The 25,419-nt window shown below is 17.7% G+C and overlaps 7 protein-coding genes across 7 annotated transcripts; 4 read left to right on the forward strand and 3 right to left on the reverse strand.

Moving 5' to 3' along the window:
- Positions 1-1,053: 1,053 nt before the first annotated feature.
- On the forward strand, positions 1,054-3,807 carry PADL01_0809700 (RNA helicase, putative; the record flags this gene model as incomplete). Its single annotated transcript, XM_028681434.1, has 1 exon — positions 1,054-3,807. One exon carries the CDS (start codon positions 1,054-1,056, stop codon positions 3,805-3,807), a length of 2,754 nt encoding a protein of 917 aa, XP_028537813.1.
- Positions 3,808-5,129: 1,322 nt separating this feature from the next.
- PADL01_0809800 (conserved Plasmodium protein, unknown function) lies at positions 5,130-6,280 on the reverse strand (the record flags this gene model as incomplete). Its single annotated transcript, XM_028681435.1, has 6 exons — positions 5,130-5,184; positions 5,267-5,387; positions 5,514-5,545; positions 5,730-5,781; positions 5,885-5,970; positions 6,198-6,280. 6 exons carry the CDS (start codon positions 6,278-6,280, stop codon positions 5,130-5,132), a joined length of 429 nt encoding a protein of 142 aa, XP_028537814.1.
- A 701-nt stretch (positions 6,281-6,981) lies between these two features.
- PADL01_0809900 (dihydropteroate synthetase) lies at positions 6,982-9,350 on the forward strand (the record flags this gene model as incomplete). The annotated part of the gene is made up of 3 exons (XM_028681437.1): positions 6,982-7,117; positions 7,258-9,111; positions 9,235-9,350. 3 exons carry the CDS (start codon positions 6,982-6,984, stop codon positions 9,348-9,350), a joined length of 2,106 nt encoding a protein of 701 aa, XP_028537815.1.
- Positions 9,351-9,918: 568 nt separating this feature from the next.
- On the reverse strand, positions 9,919-11,127 carry PADL01_0810000 (conserved Plasmodium protein, unknown function; the record flags this gene model as incomplete). The annotated part of the gene is made up of 2 exons (XM_028681438.1): positions 9,919-10,608; positions 10,795-11,127. The coding sequence occupies 2 exons, from the start codon at positions 11,125-11,127 to the stop codon at positions 9,919-9,921; spliced, it is 1,023 nt and encodes a 340-aa protein (XP_028537816.1).
- Positions 11,128-12,986: 1,859 nt separating this feature from the next.
- PADL01_0810100 (cullin-1, putative) lies at positions 12,987-15,618 on the forward strand (the record flags this gene model as incomplete). The annotated part of the gene is made up of 2 exons (XM_028681439.1): positions 12,987-15,371; positions 15,532-15,618. 2 exons carry the CDS (start codon positions 12,987-12,989, stop codon positions 15,616-15,618), a joined length of 2,472 nt encoding a protein of 823 aa, XP_028537817.1.
- A 504-nt stretch (positions 15,619-16,122) lies between these two features.
- On the reverse strand, positions 16,123-17,739 carry PADL01_0810200 (mitochondrial carrier protein, putative; the record flags this gene model as incomplete). The annotated part of the gene is made up of 1 exon (XM_028681440.1): positions 16,123-17,739. One exon carries the CDS (start codon positions 17,737-17,739, stop codon positions 16,123-16,125), a length of 1,617 nt encoding a protein of 538 aa, XP_028537818.1.
- A 1,164-nt stretch (positions 17,740-18,903) lies between these two features.
- On the forward strand, positions 18,904-22,391 carry PADL01_0810300 (ER membrane protein complex subunit 1, putative; the record flags this gene model as incomplete). Its single annotated transcript, XM_028681441.1, has 2 exons — positions 18,904-19,168; positions 19,291-22,391. 2 exons carry the CDS (start codon positions 18,904-18,906, stop codon positions 22,389-22,391), a joined length of 3,366 nt encoding a protein of 1,121 aa, XP_028537819.1.
- Positions 22,392-25,419: the final 3,028 nt, after the last annotated feature.

Below are 25,419 nucleotides of genomic sequence, written 5' to 3' on the forward strand. Positions count from 1 at the left end.
TATTTTTTATATATTTCATTGTTCATATATATATATACATATATAATAAGGGAATAAGAAAAATATATTTTTTTTTATATTTATATATATATGTATAAGTGTATAAAATATATTTTTTTTATTTTCAATAATATATATTTTTAACAAAATAAGATATTTTCTTAAGAATATATATATTATATATATATAATAAAGTATATAAAAGGAACATAAGAAAAAAAGTAAAAAATATATATTTTATGCAATTATATTTATAAAAAAAATGTACATTTATGTATAAGCTATTTTGTGAAACCAAAATAAGTTCTTAAAAAAGAAGCAAGAAAAAAAAAAATATATATATAAAAATAACCAATTGCAAAGAAAGAGATAAATACAGAAAAAATAATATAATATAATATAAAAAAGAAAAAGAAAATATTATAAAAGAGAAAAAAAAAAATAAAATAAATAAAAAAAAAAAAAAAAATATATATATATATATATATATAATTATAAGCGTATATACAAAGATAAAGAAAAAGGAAAATACCTATATACACAAATATAAAGAAAATTTCTTATTTTGTACACATAATAAAAGTTTACATATATATAATATTAAATAAATAAAATAATAAACTAGAATACTTAAAATAGAAGATTTTTTTTATTTTTTTATGAAGAAAGAAGAAAAAAAAAAAACTAACATCATCTATATATTTTTTTATATATATACACATATGTTTATAACTTTAATGTATATTGATTAAAAATACACAAATATTTATTTATTTTATATTACGAAATTGGAATTTTTGGCCCAAGGAAGAAACTATAACATATTGAAGTTAATGTTATTTAAAATAATAAAAAAAAAAAATTTAAGAATATTTTAATTATAGCTTATACGAAAAAAGGAAAACAATATAGTAAAAGAGAAGACCCCTACTAATACACCTGCACGTATATACCCACGAACATATTTATTTGTAAATATATTTATCTGTTTATATATATATATATTATATATATTACATAAATCTTTCATAAGTCTATAACAATTTTGAAAAAATGACAAACATGAATTATAATAATAGCAATATGAACAGCGGATATAATAAGAATGAAGAAGGAAGCTTATATGTAAGGAATAGCTACGCATCAAATACAAATGATAATATGTCTAATACCTATAATAAGGGTAGTGTTGTTGCAGAGGATGGATCTACTAACAATTTTGTATATAACCAAGTAAGAAATAATAAAAGAGAAATGAACCATATGGCAGGAAATAACAATAATGGAAGTAGGAATTTTAGTGTTGAACATGTGAATGCTAATAATGAGAATGTAGGATTAAACGATACTACTAATAATAATAGTAATAATAGTAATAATAATAATAATAACAACAACAACAGTAATAATAATAATAGTAGTAGTAGTGCTGGTGTTGTTAGGAATGTTGATAATAATAGATCATACATGAATTATGTTGATAAAAATAATAATGCAGAAAATATGAAGAATAATTTTGGTAATAATAAATATTATGATAATCAAGGAAATAATGAAAATAATATGATGCATGATCAAATGAAAGGAGGTTTGAATGTTGGTGGTATGAATTCTTTTAATAATAACCATAATGTAAATAATTTAAATAATATGCAAATGGAAAATAATAGATTAATGTTCGATAATAATAATAAAAGAAATAATAATTATATGAACAACAACAATAATAATAATAATAATGGAAGAATGGAAAAGCCCAGATATAAACCTCCTATGTTAAGAAATCAAGGTAATTTTCACAACAATAGAAATAATTTTAATAGAATGAATTTTAATAAAGGTGGAGGAAATAACAACTTCAATAACAACAATAATAATAATAATTCATTTCCAAGAAATTATACTATTCCTCAAACTGCATGGGCCACAAGAGATAATAGAAGGTATTACCCTGAAAAAGAAGAAGAAATATATTCAAATGTAAAAAGTGAAAAGGGTGTTAATTTTGATTTATATAATTCTATACCTGTAGAAATTAGTGGATTTAATAGTGAGAATGTTGCAGCCATAGAAACATTTGATGATCCATCATTAAATTTGAATGAATTATTATTATCAAATATTAAGAAAGTAAATTATGATAAGACAACACCTATACAAAAATATAGTTTAAATATTATTATGAATAGAAATGATTTGATAGGTGTAGCCCAAACAGGTAGTGGAAAAACAGCTGGGTATTTATTACCAATAATAAATCATATGCTAATTAATGATCCACCAAAACATACATATTATGAACAAAATAATAAAACATCAAATTATTATTTCAATCGTGTATGTTTACCCATTTGTTTAATATTAGCTCCCACCAGAGAATTAGCTGTACAAATATTTTATGATGCTAAGAAGTTTTGTTTTGAAACAGGTATAAAACCAGTAGTATTATATGGGGGAAATAATATAAAAACACAATTATCAAATTTAGATAAAGGAGCAGATATAATAGTTGCAACACCTGGAAGATTAAATGATATATTAGAAAAAGGGAAAATTAAATTATTCCTTACCACATTTTTAGTATTAGATGAAGCTGATCGTATGTTAGATATGGGTTTTTCACCACAGATAAGAAGTATTGTAAATGATTATGATATGCCAGGAAATGATAATGATGTACATACGAGTGAAAATAAAGTAGAATATAAAAAATATTGTAATGATATTATAAAGAGACAAACTATTATGTTTAGTGCAACGTTTAGAAAAGAAATACAAGTGTTAGCAAAAGAATATTTATGTAAGTATACATTTTTACTTGTAGGTAAGGTTGGTAGTACAAATGAATATATTAAACAAAATTTGGTATTTGTAGAAGAAGAAAATAAATGTAATTATTTATTGAATCTATTAGCAGAAAATAATAGTGGATTAACTATTTTATTTATTGAAACAAAAAGAAAAGCAGATATTATTGAAAGATTTTTAAACAATCAGAAATTAAATGCTGTATGTATACATGGAGATAAAAGTCAAGATGAAAGAGAACGAGCCCTAAAACTATTTAAAAGAGGTATCAAAAATATTTTAGTTGCAACAGATGTAGCAGCAAGAGGTTTAGATATATCAAATATTAAACATGTTATCAATTTCGATTTACCAAGTAATATAGATGATTATATTCATAGAATTGGAAGAACTGGAAGAGCTGGAAATATTGGTATAGCAACATCATTTGTAAATGAAGACAATAAAAATATATTTAAGGATCTATTAGCAACATTAGAAGAATGTAATCAACAAATACCTCGTTGGTTTTTAAATCTAGTTATGAAACATACAGCAAGTGCAAGAGCTAATAGAAATTATAAATATAAGTTTATGAAAAACAAAAATAATTTTAACAACAGATTTAATAATAATAATAATAATATGGATAATAGGAATTTTAATATGAACAATAATATGCACATGAATAATAATAATAACAATAATAATAATCCATTTAATAATAATAAGGGACCATTTAATAATTATAACCAACAACATCATCATCCTTTTAATAATAAAAATAATAATGCTTTTAATAATAATAATGCAGGTACATTAGCATTTGCTAACAATCCATTTAATAATAATAATATGTACCCCAATAATAATAATAATAATAATTTCCCATATAATAACAATAATAACCCATTCAATAATAACAAGTATAATAACAACTTCAAAAAATTTGATGATCAAAAGTTCCAAAGAAATAATTTCCAAAATGTAGATGATAATAATAATAATGAAGCATGGTAAATTCACATATGAACTAAATTAATATTATATATATAAATAACTTTTATTTTCATTTTTTTTTTTACCTTTTTTCCACACATTATAATATACTATTCAGATGTTAAAAGTTGTATTTTAAGATTTATTCGAAAATTTTAAAACATATCCATTTCTCCAAAAAAAAAAAAAAAAAAAAAAAAAAAAAATTAAAAAATTAAAAAAAAAAAAAAAAAAAAGAAGAAGCACAAACATTTACATATATATATAATGCACATTATATATACATTCTATCCTTATGATAATAAAAAAAAAAAATAACAACACACAATGTTTTATTTTACTATTAATTATATCATTACTTATTTTTACAATATATATATTATATATTTCATTATATATTTGAACATCTTAATTTATTATGTACCTATAATTTTTTTTTTATATGCTTGAATTATAATCCTTTGAAAAAAATGATCCTTTTTATTTTGGGTATATTTTTTTTATATATGTATAAATAATAATAATGAATTTATGAATATATGTATATATATATATATATATATATATGTATGTATGTATTTCATAAATATACATTTACATGTGTTAATAATAAATAATTGTTTTTAAGTTATATATTTTTATATTTCAAAATATTACTTAACAAAACTATTTGTACAAAAATGTTAATCATTTTTTATATATGTACATCTATGTATATGTTATTTATACATATATATATAATTAAAATATTATTTACAAGAGTAAAAAAAAATAAAAAAAAAAAATATGCAAAAAAAAAAAGAAAAAAAAAACTAATCTACATATAAAAAATAATTAAAACATAAATTGTATTATTATTTAAAACTTTTATATTAATAAATGTATAAATTTTAAAATATTATATTTTAGATAATGGTGTATACATTATATATTTATACTTCGTAGTATATAGTAAACACATAATTCATACCTATATATAAATATATATATATATAGAAAATAATTCCAAGTAATATTAAAAGTTAAATTTATTTGTTTTATTTTTATTTGCACATCCTTTATTCTATATTTCTCTCTCTTTTTTTTTTTTTTAATCTTTGCATTATTTATTTCTTTTTTTCTATTTTTATTTTTATTTTTATTTTATTTTATTTTATTTTATTTTATTTTTTTTTTTTTTTTTTTTTTTTTTTCGTTGTAAAATATTCAAACTTTATATTAAATTTTTTATTTCTTCCTTTGAAAATTAATCAAAGGAACCTATGAGAAAAGAAATAAAATGGACATAATTATATTAAAAAATGTAATTAGTTAACATGAATAGAAGAAATACAAAATGTTTATCATGAAATATTTCTTGTTAAATATGAATAATCGCTAGGTTCTTCTGTTTTATATCTACAAAGAAAAAAAGAAAAATATTGACACATATATATATACACATAGATACACATTTATATATTTATTTTGTTTATATTACATTTGATCGATTTTATTGCATAAACCCTTTTCGTTTGAAGACATTAAATATAGGTGAATTAATTTATTAATAGTTTTACGACTCATATATAGATTATGCACATATAAAAATGAAGAAGATGCTGAAAAGCAAAAAAAATATATTTTGTAATTAAATATTTTTCTTCTTTTTCTTACAATATATATATATATATATATTGGGGTGTGTATTTTTTTGGGAGGCATTTATTTTATTTTTTTTTAATTACTTAGTATTCCAAAAGATATTGGAAGATATGGTCTAAAAAAAATATGTTTATATATATATATATATATTTTGAACAAATAATATTATTATAATATCTTGAAAGACAACACATAGATGAATGTATATATATATATATATATATATATATATATATATATATATATATTTATTTATTTATAATTTTTTTTTTTTTTTTTTTTTAATTTATAGTAATAACCTAAAACGAAAAATGTTCAGTCTCTTCATATTATGAAAAACTGTTTGAATTCCTATAATAAAAATTAAAAAATAAAAGAACATATTAAGCAAAAACTTATACACATATTATTATTTATAATTATAAATATATTGTTATATATATATTCATAATACCAAGAGCAACTAGAATAGCTATCGTATGAGGTACATACTTATTTTCATACACAATTTCTTTTTCCTGAGAATTTAATATCTCTCTACTAATAAAAAAAAATAATATTTTTAAGTATGATATAAAAAAGAAAGAAAAACTAATAGTAAAGGAAATATAACAAAATATATATATATATATATATATATTTATAATATATATATGTATTTATTTATATTCATATCTCATTCGTTTTATATTGTATGTTGTATTTTATTTTTATTATATATTTTTTTTCTTTCTTTTGTATTTTTATTGAAATTTTCTAATTATTACTTGGCTTTTACGTAATTATTAATTTTATGTATGGTCTTATAACAACATAATGTATTATACCAATCATAAATTATATCCTTCATATTTACAAAAAGGTATTAACAAAAAAAAAAAATATTATATATGATTATATAATTCTCTCAATGGATTAATATACTTATATTTTATTTATAAGAAAAAAGAAAAAAATACTTATAATATTAAAATCTTACACAAAAAAAAATATATGAAAAATAACAAAAAACACATTCATCTAATTTAACAAATATTTCTAAATATATTTGTTAAATGTTTTAATCAGTAATTGAAAATATATATGTATATATATATATATATATATATATATATGCTTATTAGTGAACGAGAAAATTATTTCTGTTATGTATTTTATTTTTAAGTCCTATAATCGATACCAAGTATTAAATGAACACCTATATATATGTAAAATATATATATTTACAACTTAGAAAAAATATCAAATTAAATAAAAAAAAAAAAAAAAAAAAAAAAAAAAAATTTATAGTAATAATAATAGTAGAAAATAAAACAAACTATATAGTAAAATAAATAAAGTATCTGTCAAAAAAATTCTAAAAATATATTTACTCCAAACTTTTTAAATTAGTATCTCTATCTAACTAAAAGAAAAAAGAAATATATATATATATATATATATATATATATAATAAAATTATTTAATATTAATAATAATAAATTTTGCTTAAAGAAATCTAATATATATTTTACTTTTTTATTTATTTTTTTATATCCAAATATATATAATATGGAAAATATACAAGAACTAATACTTTCTGAAGAAAATAAAACTAATATTGCTGTATTAAACTTAGGAACAAATGATAGAAAAAACGCTGTGTTGATTCTAGAAACTGCTCTGCACCTTATTGAAAAATATTTAGGTAAGTAAAAAAATAAAATAAAATAAACAAACAAACAAATATATATACATATATATATATATATATATATATATTTGTGTATATAAATACTTTTCTATGTTTCACTCTTTGATTCTATATTTATATTTTTCACTTTGTAGGAAAAATTATTAATACATCCTACTTGTATGAAACCGTTCCAGAATACGTTGTGTTAGATAAAAAGGAAAGTTGTGAAAAAATAAACAAGGACTGTCATATATATGATGTTAATTATATAAACGAATTGATAGGAAATTTGGAAGAATCTAAATATGAAGAGAATAAAGAACTAATTGATAAATGTATGGAATATGAAACATTTTTGAAAAATGGAAAAGTTGATAATAGTATTCTAAAGGAAGTAAATGTAGAAAATTATTTATTAGAATGTAATAATATAATAGTAAAAAATGATGAAATAATGAAAAATAATTTAAACAAATATAAAGATAAATATTATACTAGCTATTTTTATAATTTAACAGTTGTAGTTAAAAGTTTTGTAAATGATCCTCTTAGTATGTTGGTAATTATAAAATATATTGAAGAATTAATGAAAAGAGAAAATGTAAAAGAAAAAGAAAAATTTGAAAATCGTATAATAGATATAGATATTCTATTTTTTAATGATTTTACAATATTTATGAAAAATCTAAAATTAGAAAAAAATATGATTTATAAAATACTTTCGAAATATATACATTTAGAAAGACATATAAAAAATGAAAATGATAATATGTCTAAGGTAAATATGAATAAAGATATAAATTCTAATACTAACAATAATGAAGATAATAATAATAATAATAATTATGTTGACCAGATGAACAATAATTATGTAAATAATAAAAATCATATAAATTCTTTTAGAGATCCACTAGAAATAATAAACAATATAGTAGATAAGATTGAATTTTTATCCATTCCTCATGTGTATACAACACACAGATATAGCATACTTTTATGCTTAAACGATATGATACCAGAATTTAAGCATACTGTTTTAAATGATACCATCAGATGTTTATATAACAACTATGTAAATAGGATGAAAGAAGAATATAATATAAATATTAAAGAAAATAATAAAAGAATATATGTATTAAAAGATAGAATATCTTATTTAAAAGAAAAAACTCATATTGTTGGAATATTAAATGTTAATTATGATTCTTTTTCAGATGGAGGCATATTTGTTGAACCTAAACGTGCTGTTGAAAGAATGTTTGAAATGATAAATGAAGGTGCTAGTGTTATTGATATAGGGGGAGAATCGTCTGCTCCTTTTGTTGTACCTAATCCTAAAATTAGTGAAAGAGATTTAGTAATACCTGTATTAGAATTATTTCAAAAAGAATGGAACAATATAGAAGATAATATTGATAAATGTGATGCGAAACCAATTATAAGTATTGATACAATTAACTATAATATATTTAAAGAATGTGTTGATAATAATTTAGTTGATATATTAAATGATATTAGTGCTTGTACTAATAATCCAGAAATTATAAAATTATTAAAAAAAAAAAACAAATTCTATAGTGTAGTTCTAATGCATAAAAGAGGAAATCCACATACAATGGATAAATTAACAGATTATGATAATCTAGTTTATGATATAAAAAATTACTTAGAAGAAAGATTAAATTTCCTTGTATTGAATGGAATACCTCGTTATAGGATACTTTTTGATATTGGTTTAGGATTTGCAAAGAAACATGACCAATCTATTAAACTCTTACAAGATATACATGTATATGATGATTATCCACTTTTTATTGGATATTCAAGAAAAAGATTTATTGCTCATTGCATGAGTGATCAAAATGCTTTAATAAATACACAACAAAAATCAAATGATGAACAAAATGGAAATAAAAATATTCTGGACAAATCAAATAATTGGATGTTTAAGATGAATTACATGAGGAAAGACAAGGATCAACTTTTATATCAAAAAAATATATGTGGTATGTTTAAACAAAATAAAATAAAAATTAATTTGGTTATATAAAAGTAACGATTCTATATATGTTATATATAATATATACAATATATATTAATGTATGTGTATCTATTTTTTTTTTTTTCAGGTGGATTAGCAATTGCTTCCTACAGCTATTATAAAAAGGTAGATCTAATAAGAGTTCATGATGTTTTAGAAACAAAATCGGTTTTAGATGTTTTAACAAAAATACACCAAGTTTAATGTACAAAAAGAAAGTACAAACATGTGAGTAAAAATATATATATATATATATATATATGTTTGTTTATATTTATTTACATATATTTGTTGTTATTTTCCCTATTTTGCATGCTCATTATGTGTCCAGTTATCTAACGATTTAGTGATTGTATTAAATTGTCAAAGGTGGACTATTACCAAATAAAAAATACATTTTTTTATACACATGTATATAAAGAAACATACATTTTTCGTCCGTAATTATTATAATAACTTAATATTGATTTCATTAAATATTTTTGTAATTATAATATAAAATATATTTATTTAAAATTTTGTTTTCCATAATTTATTTTGAATACTTAAAAATTATTAATTGTTAAAATGAAATGTACCAAAAATATATTCATAAAAAGGAAAGTGTCCAATGTATATTGAATGTAAATATGAAATGAATAAATGAATATATATGAATTAATAAATAAATGTTTATACATACATATACATATATATATATATATATATATATATATATATGTTGGATAAGATCCCTTTTTATATATTCTTATCCATTTTCATGTCAGTCTGATCAGTCCTTATTTATATTTTCCTTTTCATTTTCATTTTCTACGGAATTCTTTTTTTTTTCCTTCGGTGTACATACTGACAAGTTAAGAGGTAAATGACTATGTGATAAATGATAACATTCTTTAGATTCATAGACAATAATAGGAAATGAATCATGTATATTTTCCTCATTAATATTAATAGAATATATATTATTAAGAAATGAAATAAATTTTCGAAGAGAAAGAAAACTCATTATTTTTGGTTTATTTTGCATAAAGGTATTACAATCAATTACAACTATATCATATACATCATCACAATTAAATATATATATACCGTATGGATATTTAATTTTTATCATGATATATAATTTGAAATAATATTTTTGCATATCTTTTTTTTCATTCTTATTAAATTGTATAAAATTTGTATTCTCAATAATATTTATTAATTCATTTAAAGATTCTTTAAAATTACTTGTCTCTATATTTTTTATTTCTTTTAAAAATTTAAAATTTTCTTTTTGTATATGAAATGCCTTTTTCATGTCTTTCTTCGAATATAAACATTCCAAAAGTATGGTAAGTAGTAAGTCTTTATTTCTTTCTTCATATCTGTACATTTTTAAGAAGAAATTAAAAATACAAAATTCGGCTTCTTGTTGGTTTAGTTCTATGTTAAATTCGTATGCGCATTCACACCAGTCTGCCTTCAAAAAAGGGGATGGAGAAAAAAAAATAAATAACAAATAAATAACAAATAAATAATAAATAAAATAAAAAATAAAATTACAAATGTGTAATAACATACATAACATATATATATATATATATATATATATATATATATATATTTATTTATTTATATTTATATAATTTGATTTATTTGGTTTTACGTGTGGGTTAAAATAGATTGAGCGAAGGGAAACCTCCTTATTTCTATCTACATCTTTTTTAAGAATTTTATCGAAGACATTATAATAATATTTACCATTTTCATCTTTACTATAACCATCTGAATAATTTTTTTTTAAAGTTATATTTTTTCTTTTATCTTTTTTTTTTAATTCGTCAAAAAAATTTATACAACAAAATTCAAATTGATTATATATATAAGATAAAAAGTTTCCACTAAAAACGTCTTTTTCTTCTTTTTTTATTTCATCTAAATTATTTTCTTCATCTATATCAAAAAAATCGTTAAGTGGACAAGCTGAAGTTTCTGACATTTTTTTTATCGTTTTCCAAAAATTAAATTAAAAAAAATAAAAATAAACTGTGTAAAAAAATGGACTTACAATATTGCATTTTTTTATTATATAATTATGAATATAATGGATAAATAATTAAATATAAATATATACATAATATGTATCATATATTAAGTATATAATAAAATATTATATACACTAATATCATTTAATCAAATAATAATAAACACAACAATTTTTTTTTTTTTATTTCACTTTTGTTTTTCTATATATATATATATAAATACATGTAAATATGGATAAGTGTTATATTTCTATATAAAATTTATAGTTGTTATACAATATATATATATATATATACATACCTATAAAAAATAAATTTATCCTTTTAACAACCAGTGTGCAATCATTAGAATATATACATTCATGTGCACGTATATGTAAACATAATTTTTTTATACTTTAAAATAAAATAAAATAACAGAATAAAAATATATTAAATAAATATATATAATAAAATACAAATATATATATATATATATATATATATATTTTAAATTATGAGTATATGAAAATATATTTTAGCGTCATAATATTTAGACTCATTCATATGACTTTTCAAATGTTGCAACCTTAAATGTTCATTTATGTTTTTTTATATATTCTAAATTAAAAAATAAAGATGTACACATATAGCATACATTAAGAAATCATTTTCAATATTGTAAACATGTAGAATATCAAGAATATAAAATATATATATTTCATATTAATATAAAATACGTTTTTGTAAGAAAAAAAAAAAAAAATTACATGACAATTAACTACTGGAAGAAATAAGTAATCAAAAATTTATATTAAATATTATGTTGAAATATAATTAAGTATATGGACATAATTGAATTCCAACTGGTGCACCAATAAGATTGAAAATATTAGAAGATATATTTTTTAATGTTATGTTTTATTTTATTTTATATTATTTTTACTGTCCTCTTTTATATATTTTCCAAAAACGAAATGTCCTATAATAACATTATGATATAAATAATATAAATTATTATTCATTAACTACCAATTATTTTATTTTTTTTTTTTTTTTTTGCATATTTTATCTTATATATAAACTGTTATATTTCAAAAATTCATAGAGAGAAAATAAAAATAAAAGAAAAATGAAAAAAGAAATAAAAAGAAGAGAAAGAAAGAAAAAAAAAGATTGTATTTCTTAATTTTTATTTTCTTTTTGTATGTCTTCATTTAGGTAATATATATATAAAAAGCCATTTCATATGATAACCTATTAACCCTTCCAAAAAAATATATATATATATTATATATATGAATACCTTTTTAAAAATATTTTAAATAATTCGTTGATAAAGAAATATGTATGAATAATATTTCCCTTTCTTGTTGTAATAATATATATATATATATAATATATTTTCGTTTTTGGAAAAATAATTAAACTGTGTGCATATATCGAACAATTGGAACTAATAAATGAAAAAAAAAAAAAAAAAAAAAAAAAAAAAGGAAACCTGAAAATTATAAATTGTATTTTAAACGTATACACAATAATCAACCTTAAGTTTTTATAATAATTCATAATGATAATTAAAAATATTGTGTAATATTTTTTATAATATTAAATGATAATTTCAAACATTTCGTCCTTATATTATCTTAATATATTTTAATATTTATATGATAAGTAAACAAATAAATAAATATATATATATATATATATTTTTTTATTTAAATATACATATAATTATACATATAAATTTACATATACACAAATTATATAATTAAAAAAAAAAAAAGTTATCTTTAGCTTTTCATCCTAATTTTACATGAAAGGGTGATACACAATGGACATTGTAAATGTAACCTTTGAAAGTGGATGGAAAATAATAAGGGAAGAGGCTATTGAGAAAATAGAGAAATATTTAGAGAATGAGCATATTGAGAAAAACAAAAATTTATTTAGTGCTACAGAATATACAAGACTGTATACAGTAGTATATAATATGTGTGCTAAGAAAAATCCGTTTTGTTATTCTAAAGAAGTTTATAGAAAATATGGAGAGAGTTTATCAATGTATACTATAGATAAAATAAAACCATTATTAAAAAATAGTGATGAATTAAATAAAACTAAAATATTGATTGATGCTTGGTTTAAATATTCTTTTTATACAAAATGGATGAATAAATTTTTAAGATATTTAGATCGTTATTATGTAGAATATAATAGTTCTTTATGTCTGAGTGCTTATACAAAAAACATTTTCAAAATAACATTATTTAATGAATTAAGAGAAGATATAAAAAATATTATTTATGAAATTTATAATAATTTAAGATTACAAGAAGAAATTGATCAGAAAGAATTATTTTGTAATATTGTAGAATTATATAAAGAATTAGATAAAGAAAGTAATGAAAAAATGTATGAACATGATATAGAAAAGAAAATTGTTGAAAATGTAAATAATTTTTATAAAAAAAAAGCAGAAGAATGGATAAATGATTATCCATTTGATGATTATATTATATCTATTGAAAATGCTATTGAAAAAGAATATGAAAAAAATAAATCCTTAAATTTAAATGATGATACATGTGAAAAAGTAACTAATATTATTGTTAAAATATTAATATATGAAAAATTAAATACACTCTTAGATAATAAAAATAATATATTTCATTTATTAAAAAATAATAATCTAAGTTCATTAAGAAGAACATATATATTATTTTCCTATTTCCCAGAAGCTCTTACAGGATTAAAAAAAATTATAGGAGAATATATTAAAATGGAGGGAAATGAATTAAAAGACAAATATGTACAACTATCCAGAAAAATGCACATGTCAAAAAATGTAAATAATATACAAAATATTGACGATAATAGTATGGAGGATAATGATAACTATATAGAAGACATGAACAACGACGACAATAATAACAATATTATTAAGACTCAACAGAAGGATGATATTATATTATGTGATTATATTGAACAACTAATTAAATTACATAGCCATTATGATAATATTTTCAAACTATCCTTTTTTAATATATCCAATAAAAATATAGACCCCAATTTTAACGAATGCTTAAAAGATTATTTTGAAAGTTTTGTAGAACATGAAGATGAATATTTTAGTACTGTTAAATTGTTAGTAATATATGCTGATAATATATTAAAACGAGATCTTAATAATGAAAATAATGTACATGAAAAAGAAAAAATACTTATGAATAATGAAGAAAAAAATGATGAGGAAACAAAATTCTTAATGAAAAAAATGTCAGAAATTGTAGAAATATTCAATTATACTAGTAATAAAGAAACATTTTTTGAATATTATAGAGTATATTTGGCTAATAGATTAATTAATAATATTTATATTTCATTAAATATTGAAAAGAAATTTATTGAACAGTTATATTATTTATGTGGATCACAATATACATCCAAATTAGGAGGTATGATACAAGATCTAATAAATAATACAAATATGAATAATAAATTTTATGATCATATGAAAAATGTATTCAATAACAACCAAATTGTAAATAATAATAATAATAATAATAAATATAATCATCATTTTTCTAATTATGATAATGTTAAAGATTTTTTTTCCGTCAAAATATTAAATAAAGGTTATTGGCCTACATTAGAAAAAATACACATACAATTAAATGAACCATTTAATAAATATATTCAAGTATTTGAAGAATATTATAAATCAGAAAATAAAAATAGAAAACTCGAATGGATATATGAATTAAGTGAAGTTATTCTACATTATGAATTTAATAATACTCTTTATAATTTATATTGTAATTTTGTTAATGCTCAAATATTATTATTATTTAATAAATATAAATATATTAATTATGATATTGTTAAAAATGAATTACAAATAGATCTTAAATCATTTACTGATCATATGTATACATCCTTTTATCATTTTAAACTGATTACATCAGATGATCAAATTCTTGATTGGAGTAAATCTAATTTTTATATAAACAAGAATTTCTCCTACGCAAACAAAAATGTCTACATAAAAAAAACTACCGCATTATTATCAAAAGAACATGAAAAGACAAAAGAAGATCGCACTATGGCAATTGAAGCTGCTATTGTAAGGGTAATGAAAATGCACAAGAAACTTTTCTATGACCAAATATTTGATTATGTCAAAAAATCCCTATCAAGCTTTTCTCCAACAAACCAAGTAAGTATATATAAATAATAAAATAATAACATAATAAAATAATAAAATAATAAAATAATAACACTTAATAGTTAATCTTCCATAGATTGGGTATATATATATATATATATATATTTATACATATATTATTTAATTTTTTTTGGCATGCCTCACTTTTCAGGTTATTGAAAAAAAAATCGATCTACTGGTTGAAAGGGAATATATTCAAAAGGAAGAGAATAGCCAAATTTATGTCTACATACCATGATAATATTTAAAAAAAATAATTTTATAAGTTTGTAAGGAAATATAAAATTAATAATATGTGTGTATCCTTTTGTTAATTTATTTTATGTTAATACCGTCTATATTGAGCACAAGGGAAATATGAACAAATAAGACGCAAAGGCGTCTTTAATTTTTTAAATATTTTATTTTTTTATTTTTATATGTTTAAAAGGATATACATATATATATATATATATATATATATATATATTATTTTTATATTATAACTATATTATTTTAAATAATTATGTTTTGAAGGTAAAAACGAAAAAAAAAAAAAAAAAAAAAAAAAAGCAAATGAGGAAAGATAAAATAATATGATATGCATCATATTCATTCTATCTAAAAATAAATAAATATATATATTTATTTACACATAATACTAATAAATTAAAACAAAAAAAATGTAAATATCTAAATATTTTAATATGTATAAGATGTTTGTTAAAATATAAATATTTATTATATATATATATGTAATACGTCAAATTTTTGCATTATTCAAATATTCAAAAATAAAAAAGAGTATACCATTTTGTAAACAGTTTCTTAATAAGTGCATATTAATACCAGTGTAATATGATCTGATACCTTCACATTTAAATATATTAAGTAGCACTTTATAAAATCCATAATTTTTCATTTGAACCTGTTGTCTCATTTTAATGGTATATAATGGATATGTAAAAATAATTGCAATATATTTGGATAAGGCTCCATATAGAAAAGGTAAGAATTTATTTAAGACATCTGATGAAAAATGTATATTTTTATTTTGTAAGATATTATTTATATATTGTGAACTAAAAAAATGTGTTAAATATTCATATGTATAAAATTGTAATGCTACATGTGGTGTTAATAATAAGGATGCTAAAAATCCTTTATAAAAAGAAAATAGCCTCTCCTTTTTATATATACTATAAACAAAATGAAAATAATTTTTATATTTATAAACAGCACTTACATTATTTTTATTTTCTTCTCTTTTAAATATATGTAATATTTCATTTCCTGATAAAGGTCTTTTTGAATATAATATATGTTTCTTAAGAAATTTTTTTCGAAGTGTTGATAAATATTTCTTTGTTAAATGTTTTCGTTCAAAATTAGACAATGCATAATATTTATATAATAAATAATTATGTATCATTTTTTTTTGTAACGTTTTATTTGAATATATTTGATTGCCTTTTATGTAAGAAAGATGGTTATATTTATAAACTGATTTAATATGTTTGTTATATATAAAATTATTTTTATATATCTTCATCAAATTATTATTAATATATCTTACTTTTTTATAGTTACCATATATTTTATTTTTTGGATTTATAATAAATAGTGATATTATATTATATATCATTTTATAATTAAATATTTTATTTCTTGGACAAAAACTTTTATAGTGTTTACTTAATATTCTACTTTTATAATTTATAAATTTATAATTTAAATTTATTGTGCATTCTATCTTGGTCTTAATAAGCCATATGGGGTGAAGAAAAAGAACACTTATAATTGAACTTATACTACTGGTTAGGATATAATAATTCATATTTATATTATTATCATTTGTATTACTATTATTATTTTGATTAATATTATTGTATATAATATATTTTTCGTTTCCTATATTATTTATTTCATTCCTTATTTTATTGTTATTATTATTATTATTATTATTATTATTAAAATTTTGAATTATATAATAATTTAAGGTGTCATAAATAAATCGAAAGGTACCTTGAGATACTCCTGTAGTAATTAAACTAGCTAACAATCCACGATATATGCTTTCAAATTTTTCTTTTTTCAGAATATATAATAAACTATATTTGTTATTATAATAATATGGATATGAATTTTTATAAACTCGATATATTTGCTTACGTGTCCTTATTGTATCCAGTGGATGTAATGCACATAAAACAACAGCAGAAGATATTATAAAATTTAACGTTCTTGTCTTTACAATTTTTGTATCATCATTTTCTTCAATATTATAATTTGGCAATTTGTTCTCATCATTTTTTTGACCTATGTTAAAATAACTCATTAAATTCTTTACAATATTATTACCTTCATTTTTTATGTCCATATTATATTGTTCATTTACACTTTCATTTTTTTAAAAAAAAATTAAATTATATACATATATATATTTGTATAACTATATTTTATGGAGTTCATATTAATTGTACCTTTAAAGATAGATGAATAAATAAATAAATATATATATATATATATATATATATATATATATATATAATTCCCTGTGTAATTAATTTATTCTCAAAATATACATAAATAACTTTAACAAAAAAAAAAAAAAGAAAGAAAAGGTGGGAAATTTCCAATATTTTATTTTATAAGCATATTAATAAAATTACTCATAAAATTGCAAATAGAAATAAATGAAACATTTTTTTTTTTTTATTTTAGTACAACATGATAATTCTCTTCACATGAAAAAAAAAAAAAATAAATAATAAATAATAATAAAATATAAAATAAAATATATTTCAAATATGATATAATTAATAAATTAAAATATTATACAAGATATTAATACATATAAATATGTTAAAAGATGATAACAAATTACGAAATGCTACACAAAAAAGGATAATATTTTAATAAAAAAAATTTTTTTATATATTTCACATTATTCTTTTATTTTAATTATTATTATTTATTTTTATATATTTTTTTTTTTCTCCCTTACGGATTCATATTGTGCACATATTCAAACCCCAAATATGCTTATTATTTATATATTTGTGTGACTTAATATTTTATTTATTTATTTTTTTTTTGAAATATTCTTAAGATTGAGCTACAGATTTATATATAGAAAAACAGAAAAAAATATATATTAATATTTTTATAATATCTTGAATATCTTACAGGTTTATACATATATATATATATATAAATATATATATATATATAAGTTATATATATTATATATGATGTATTATTTATTCGTATAGTTAACAAGTATATCATATAATAAAGTTATATTTTTATTACATATATGTTATATCATTTTATTTAATTAAAAAGTAAAATATTATGTTTCGTATATATATGTTTATGTTATTTATTAAATATTTGTTATATTTCTAATATATATATATATATATATATTTATTAATTTATTTAATATTCATTTTTGTTATAAATTATTTCATGTTCTTATTTTTTAATGTTATTTTTTTTTATTATGAACATGAAACGTTAAAGCCAATTAATATATTGCATGAACATTATTGATAAAAGAAAAAAAAAAAAAAAAAAAAAAAAAAAAAAGAAGAAAATGAATAATTACAAATTGTTGTTTCATGCTTTTATATATGGTATATTATCTTTTATAAAGATATGTTATGGAACCTATGCATCTTATTCAAATAATACTTATTTAATAGGTCACGTGAATAATATTATACCTATACCAAATAAATTAGATAATTTAATTCTTCTTTCGAGTTATGATGGCGTTGTAGGATTATTAAATTATAAAACAGGTATGTAAAACTATAAATTATGTGACATATTTAAATAAATAAATAAATAAATATATATATATATATATATTTGCATAATCTTTTTGTGTGCCTAATTTTTTTTTTAATTTTTGATTTATTAGGTAAATTGGAACATGCGAAATATCATAGAGAATATGAGAGTGTTAAAAAACTTTATGGAGACGATAAATATGCTGCTGCATTAATTTATAAAAATAATTATGGTAATGACCTGAGTGAAGATAATATAAGAGAAGATGAAGATATGTATAATTATATAAATGTATATGATATTAACAATTTTTATTTGTTAAGTTCTTTTGAATATAATAACAACGAAATTATTAACGACTTTATAATAAAAGGACAGAATATATATATTCTTTTAAAAGATAAAATTGATATAGGTAATCTAAATGATAATTCAATAACATCTATTAGTTTTAAAGAATTAAAATTGGATCTAATATATATAAAAATAATAAATGTGAAAGATGATAAAATAATAAACCTATTCTATGTAGATGCAAATAAGAATTCCTATATAGGATCTCTCAACATTTTGACAAAAAAAATGAACAAAATTAAAAAAATAAAACAATTAAATTTAACAAACAAGAATACTAATAGTACTACTACTACTACTACTGATAATAATAATAATAATAATTCTTATTATGGTAGTATATATAACAATAATGTAGTTATTATATATGATTATGATTACTTATATTGGATAGAATTATTAAATGATGAAAATGAATATTTTTATAATTATATATCTATTAAAGACAAAATGGAGAAGTCAAAGACACAAAAGGGTAATAATATTAATAAAAAATTTATTATAAATGATTATTTAGAAAATTGTCATGTTGGAAAATACATATGCATAGGCAAAAAAGATAATGTATTAATATATAATTATGATAATAAAAAAATGAATTTCATAGAAAAAAAAAATAAGAAAAATCAAGTCATTGGATACTATCTAAATAAAGAAAATGAAAAGGTGATGATTATTGGTGAAGATACTAATAACAATATATCAATTAAACAAGTTAATAATGATAAAAAAAATATATTATTGCAAGAATTAAAAAAAAGTAATAATATACATTATAATCCAGAACTTTTAATAGGTATATATAATAAAGAAGAAAACGTGAATTATTTTTTTAGTATATATAATGATTTAACATTAACTGTATATAAAAACAATAATGTTTATTTTACTAGAGAAGAATCATTAATTTATATTGAACAATTATATTTTTATAATTTCCACCATTTAAAAAAGCTTAATAATACATCAAGAGGTTTATATACTCCTCAATTTCATATAGCTAAAGAAATAGAAGGTTATATTAAAGATAAATTAAATTTATTTAATAGTCCATATGTACAAGAATTAAAAAAAAAAAAACAAGACAATTCATTATTACCATTTTTTCCCTTTCATTTATCAAAGGAAGATAAAATGAAATTGTTAAATATATGTACGCTTAAAAAAGATAAAAGTGATTTATTTATAATTAATAAAAAGAAATTAAATAATGAAAAAGATAAATCAAATAAGATTTCAAATAATGAATATATGAAAGATAAAAGTATATATGAATTTATGAATTCTTTAGTAAAGAATTCGTTTGATAAATATGCAGAAGATTTAAGTAGTAAATATGCAGGTAGTTCTATTATACTTGTATCTACATATAATAATTTCATATATGCTATTCATTTGTATACTGGATTAATATTATATAAAATTGACACAAATGAATATATAAAAAATGATAATATGTTTGATAATAAAAAAATTTATCGATTTCCTATAATTACTAATCAAAATAATTGGTCTGAGATAGACAATGCAAAAAAATTAATATTTAATAATTCGAATATTATTAATAATAATACAATGAAAGGAAAAAACAATTCTTCTTTATCATCTTCTTCAAATATACATAATACAAATATTATTTTAAATGACAATAGTGTAATTGATTTATTTAAAGGTTTTTCTAAAGATACCGTAATTACAATATTAAAAAATAATAATCCTAATAATAAAAAAGATTCACATATATTAATTTTTGATATTTTAAATGGAGATATTATATACCAAAAGAAAGTAGAATCCTTTTATATTAAAAATTATTTTATTCTTAAGAATACTTTTTCTTTAATAGCAATTGATGATTCATTAAATACAAAAGTAATGCATACCTTAAATAATTCACTTGATTTAAATATTAATGATGAAGAACTATATTTTTATCAAATTAATAAAACAGATAATTTTATACAAGGATATCGATTAATTATTTCTAAGAAGAAAGGAACAGAAAATGTGGATTTAATAAAAACATATTCCATCAATTTAAATAATGAAAATGTTGAATTATATTCTAAATCAATAACAAAAAAAGATATGTTTTTTCCAATTAAAATAAATAAAGACGCATCTATTTGTTATAAATATATTAATGATAATATAGTATCTTATATTACTAGTTCAAAAAACAAAACGAATAAAATATATACATTATATATAATTGATGGTGTTACTGGTAAATTATTATTTTCAAGAATTTTAGATAAGTATGTAAATCCACCATTCCATTTAATAATAAATGAAAATAAAATTATATTAAATTATTATCATAAAAATATACATAAAAATGTTTTCCATATTATTGAAATCTTATTAGATAAACCAGATCCTGGTTTTTTTAATCTAATAACATCTAAAAAACAAAAAGTTGTCAATTTATTTGATGAAGAAAATATTGTAATTAATGAAAAGAATTATATTATAGATAATAATGTTAAATCATTTAATTTTACAGAAACAAAAAGAGGAATAACAAATAAACATTTATTACTATTATTAGATACTAATAAAATAACATATTTACCTATTACTAATGATAAAAATAATAATATATATAAAAATTTAAATACATTCATAACACATACAGATATATTATATAATTCAAGAGGATTCATATCAAATGAAAGTCTATTAGAATCAACTACTCTTATATTTTCATGGGGTAATAATTTATATTTTACTTCTTATCAACCCAATGGGTCTTTTGATACTATTGAAAAATTTAGCTTACTATTATTATTGTTCTTAATTCTACTTGTATTTATTGGTACTTATATTTCATATAATAAGAGAATAAACAAGAAGTTGTATGCCAAATGGGAATAAACAGAAGGATTCTTGAAATTGCATAAATAAAATAAAAATGCATAATACATATGTACAATATGTTACATATATATATATATATATATATATATATGTGGATGCTTCATTATATCATTTCAACATATATCTACTATTTATTTATTTATTTATTTATTTATTCATTTTTATATATACTTATTTTTATTTTATTTTTTTTTTCTTCTTATTCCTTTTTAATTTTTTGTTCATTTTATGTGATAAAAATATAAAATAACAAATAAGCCCTTCAGTTTAAACTTTAATTTTTTTTTTATTTAAAAAAAAAGGTTTTTCGTTATTCTTTCATAAAAGATATAGGAAAAAAAAAAAATAAATAATAAAATAAAATAAATATCATAAGGTAACCTTTATTAAAGACTCATGAACAAAAATAAAGATACAAAAGGGAAAAAAAATCATACTTTTATATATTTAACCTTTTAGAGAGAAAATTCTTATAACTTTTATATTTATTAAGATGATATTACAAAGAAAAAATATATATTATTTATATTACAACAAAACATATTATTTGTATCTTAAAGATACTTTTTTTAATAAATGAAATATCTTGAAAAGATATATCTATAACTATTATATATTATTCCAAATAGTATATAAATAAAACATTTTTACATTAAGAAAATAAATTCTTTTTTTTTTTTTTTTATTATTATTTTATTCTATAAATACATAATAAATAAATATATGTAATCACAATTATATTTTATATAACTTTTTAAAAATAGATAATTTTTAGATCATTAATATATATATATATAAATTTATTTATATTTAAGAAACATACAAATATAAAAAAAAACATATAATAAAAGAATATTATATTATATTAAATTATATATATATTATAACATATTAATTTATATGTTGTTTTATAAATATTATTTTATATAGAATTATTGTTATTCTTATTTTTTAATAAATAAAATAAATTTCTTTTTTTTTTTTTTTTTTTTTTTTAAAGGGAGAAATTATTGAAAATAAAGAAATGTGCTCTTTTTTGTTTATTTATTTATTATTTTTTTTTTTTGAGATAAAAGAAAAAATTAAAAATAAAGAAAAAACATACATATTACTTATATCAACGCATATATGATAAATTAATAATGAATAATGTGCCTTCCTATTAAAAAATATATAATATCATATATATAATATATATTATATAATATATATATATATAATACAATACTATAATACAATAAATATAATATATACATAATTATAATTATATTATATAATATTTTATTTTTAAATATTCATGTATGTTATAATAAATATACTTTTTTTATTTTCTCATTTGATATATGCATACAAAATAGGAAAAAAAAAAAAAAAAAAAAAAATATTCAATATATATATATATATATATACATAATAAAATAATTACATATATAATAATATATAATATTCATATTATAAATTATATATAAATAATATGAACAAGATAAATATATTTTATTTTTTTTTTTTTTATTAAATTTTTATATATAATAAATAAATCTTATTATTATAAAAAAATCTTAAAAAAACAAAAAAAAAAAAAAAAAAAAAGAAATATTTATTGTAAAAAATATAAAAAAAAAAAAACAAAAAAATATCTTAATTTAAAAAAACAAAAAAAAAAGGATTGTATTTATATATATATTATATATATTTTAAAGTTATATATTTATTATATGATATATTTATATTAATTTTCTTGCATATGAAAATCAGAAAAAAAAAACCAAAAAAAGTAAATAATTCAGAAAAATAGAAATTATTAAAGAAAGATATATATATAATTTTTTGTATAAATGTTTATGGAAGTAAGGATATGTAAAAATAAAAGAAAAAAATAAAAAAACAAATATATATATATAATAAAGCATATACGAAAATGTTTATAATATATATAAAAATTGAATATACTACATATTTTTATTACCCCTTATTTTTATATTAATTTGTGTATATTTTTTTTGTATTATTATATAACCACTATAATATAAAAAAAAAGTAAATTTGTCACAAAGTTATATAATACATATGGGGATAATATTAATTTATTCATGCCTTCATATATTATATACATATATATATATATATATATATATATATATATATATAATTCTTTTTCTTTTTTAATTTCAATTTTATAGGTAATAATATTAATTAAGAAAATAATAAAAAAAAACACAAAAAAGGAAAAAAAAAAAAAAAAAGATTGTTTTTTTTGAAAATATAAAAAATAACATAAAAAAGTAAAAAATAAAAAAAGAAACTTAAAATTTTTGTGTTAAGTTTTTTTTTTTTTTTTTTTTTTTTTATGAATATAATAATTATACATATATTTGTCATAAGAATTTTTACATATATATTATATTTTTGCATATACAAAAGGATATTTATAGGTATGAAAAATAAAAATTTATAAAAATTTTCATGTGTTGAAATAATATAAAATATTAAAAGTGTGCGCTATTGTGTTATTATATTATATATATATATATATATATTAATTTATGTATATATATATATATATATATTTATATTTTTGTAAAGTACATTATATATATATATATTTTTATTTATTTATAATATGTGTAACTATTTCAATTATTAAAAGAATATAGTGTAAATATTTACCATATTTATTTTTAAGTTTTATGAAATATATATACATTTAATAAATTATATTTTGTAATATTATATATATATATATATTTTTTTTCCTATTTTTTAGAGAATTTGAAAATTTACAGATGGGTGTTTATTTGCTATTTCCTATTTATTTTTGAGAACATTTAATACTTATCCTGGTTTTAGATGTTCAATTTAAAAAGGGAAATTATATTTTAAATATTCAATTGTGATTTGGTTTCTTTTAAAATATATATATATATATATATATAATAATTAACAAGTCACATGTAATTATTTAATTTTTTTTTTTTTTTTGTATATATCTGAATATATATATATATATATATATATATATATATAT

Source organism: Plasmodium sp. gorilla clade G2 (genome assembly GCF_900097015.1).
Source record: "Plasmodium sp. gorilla clade G2 genome assembly, chromosome: 8".
Lineage (NCBI taxonomy): Eukaryota > Apicomplexa > Aconoidasida > Haemosporida > Plasmodiidae > Plasmodium > Plasmodium adleri (nom. inval.).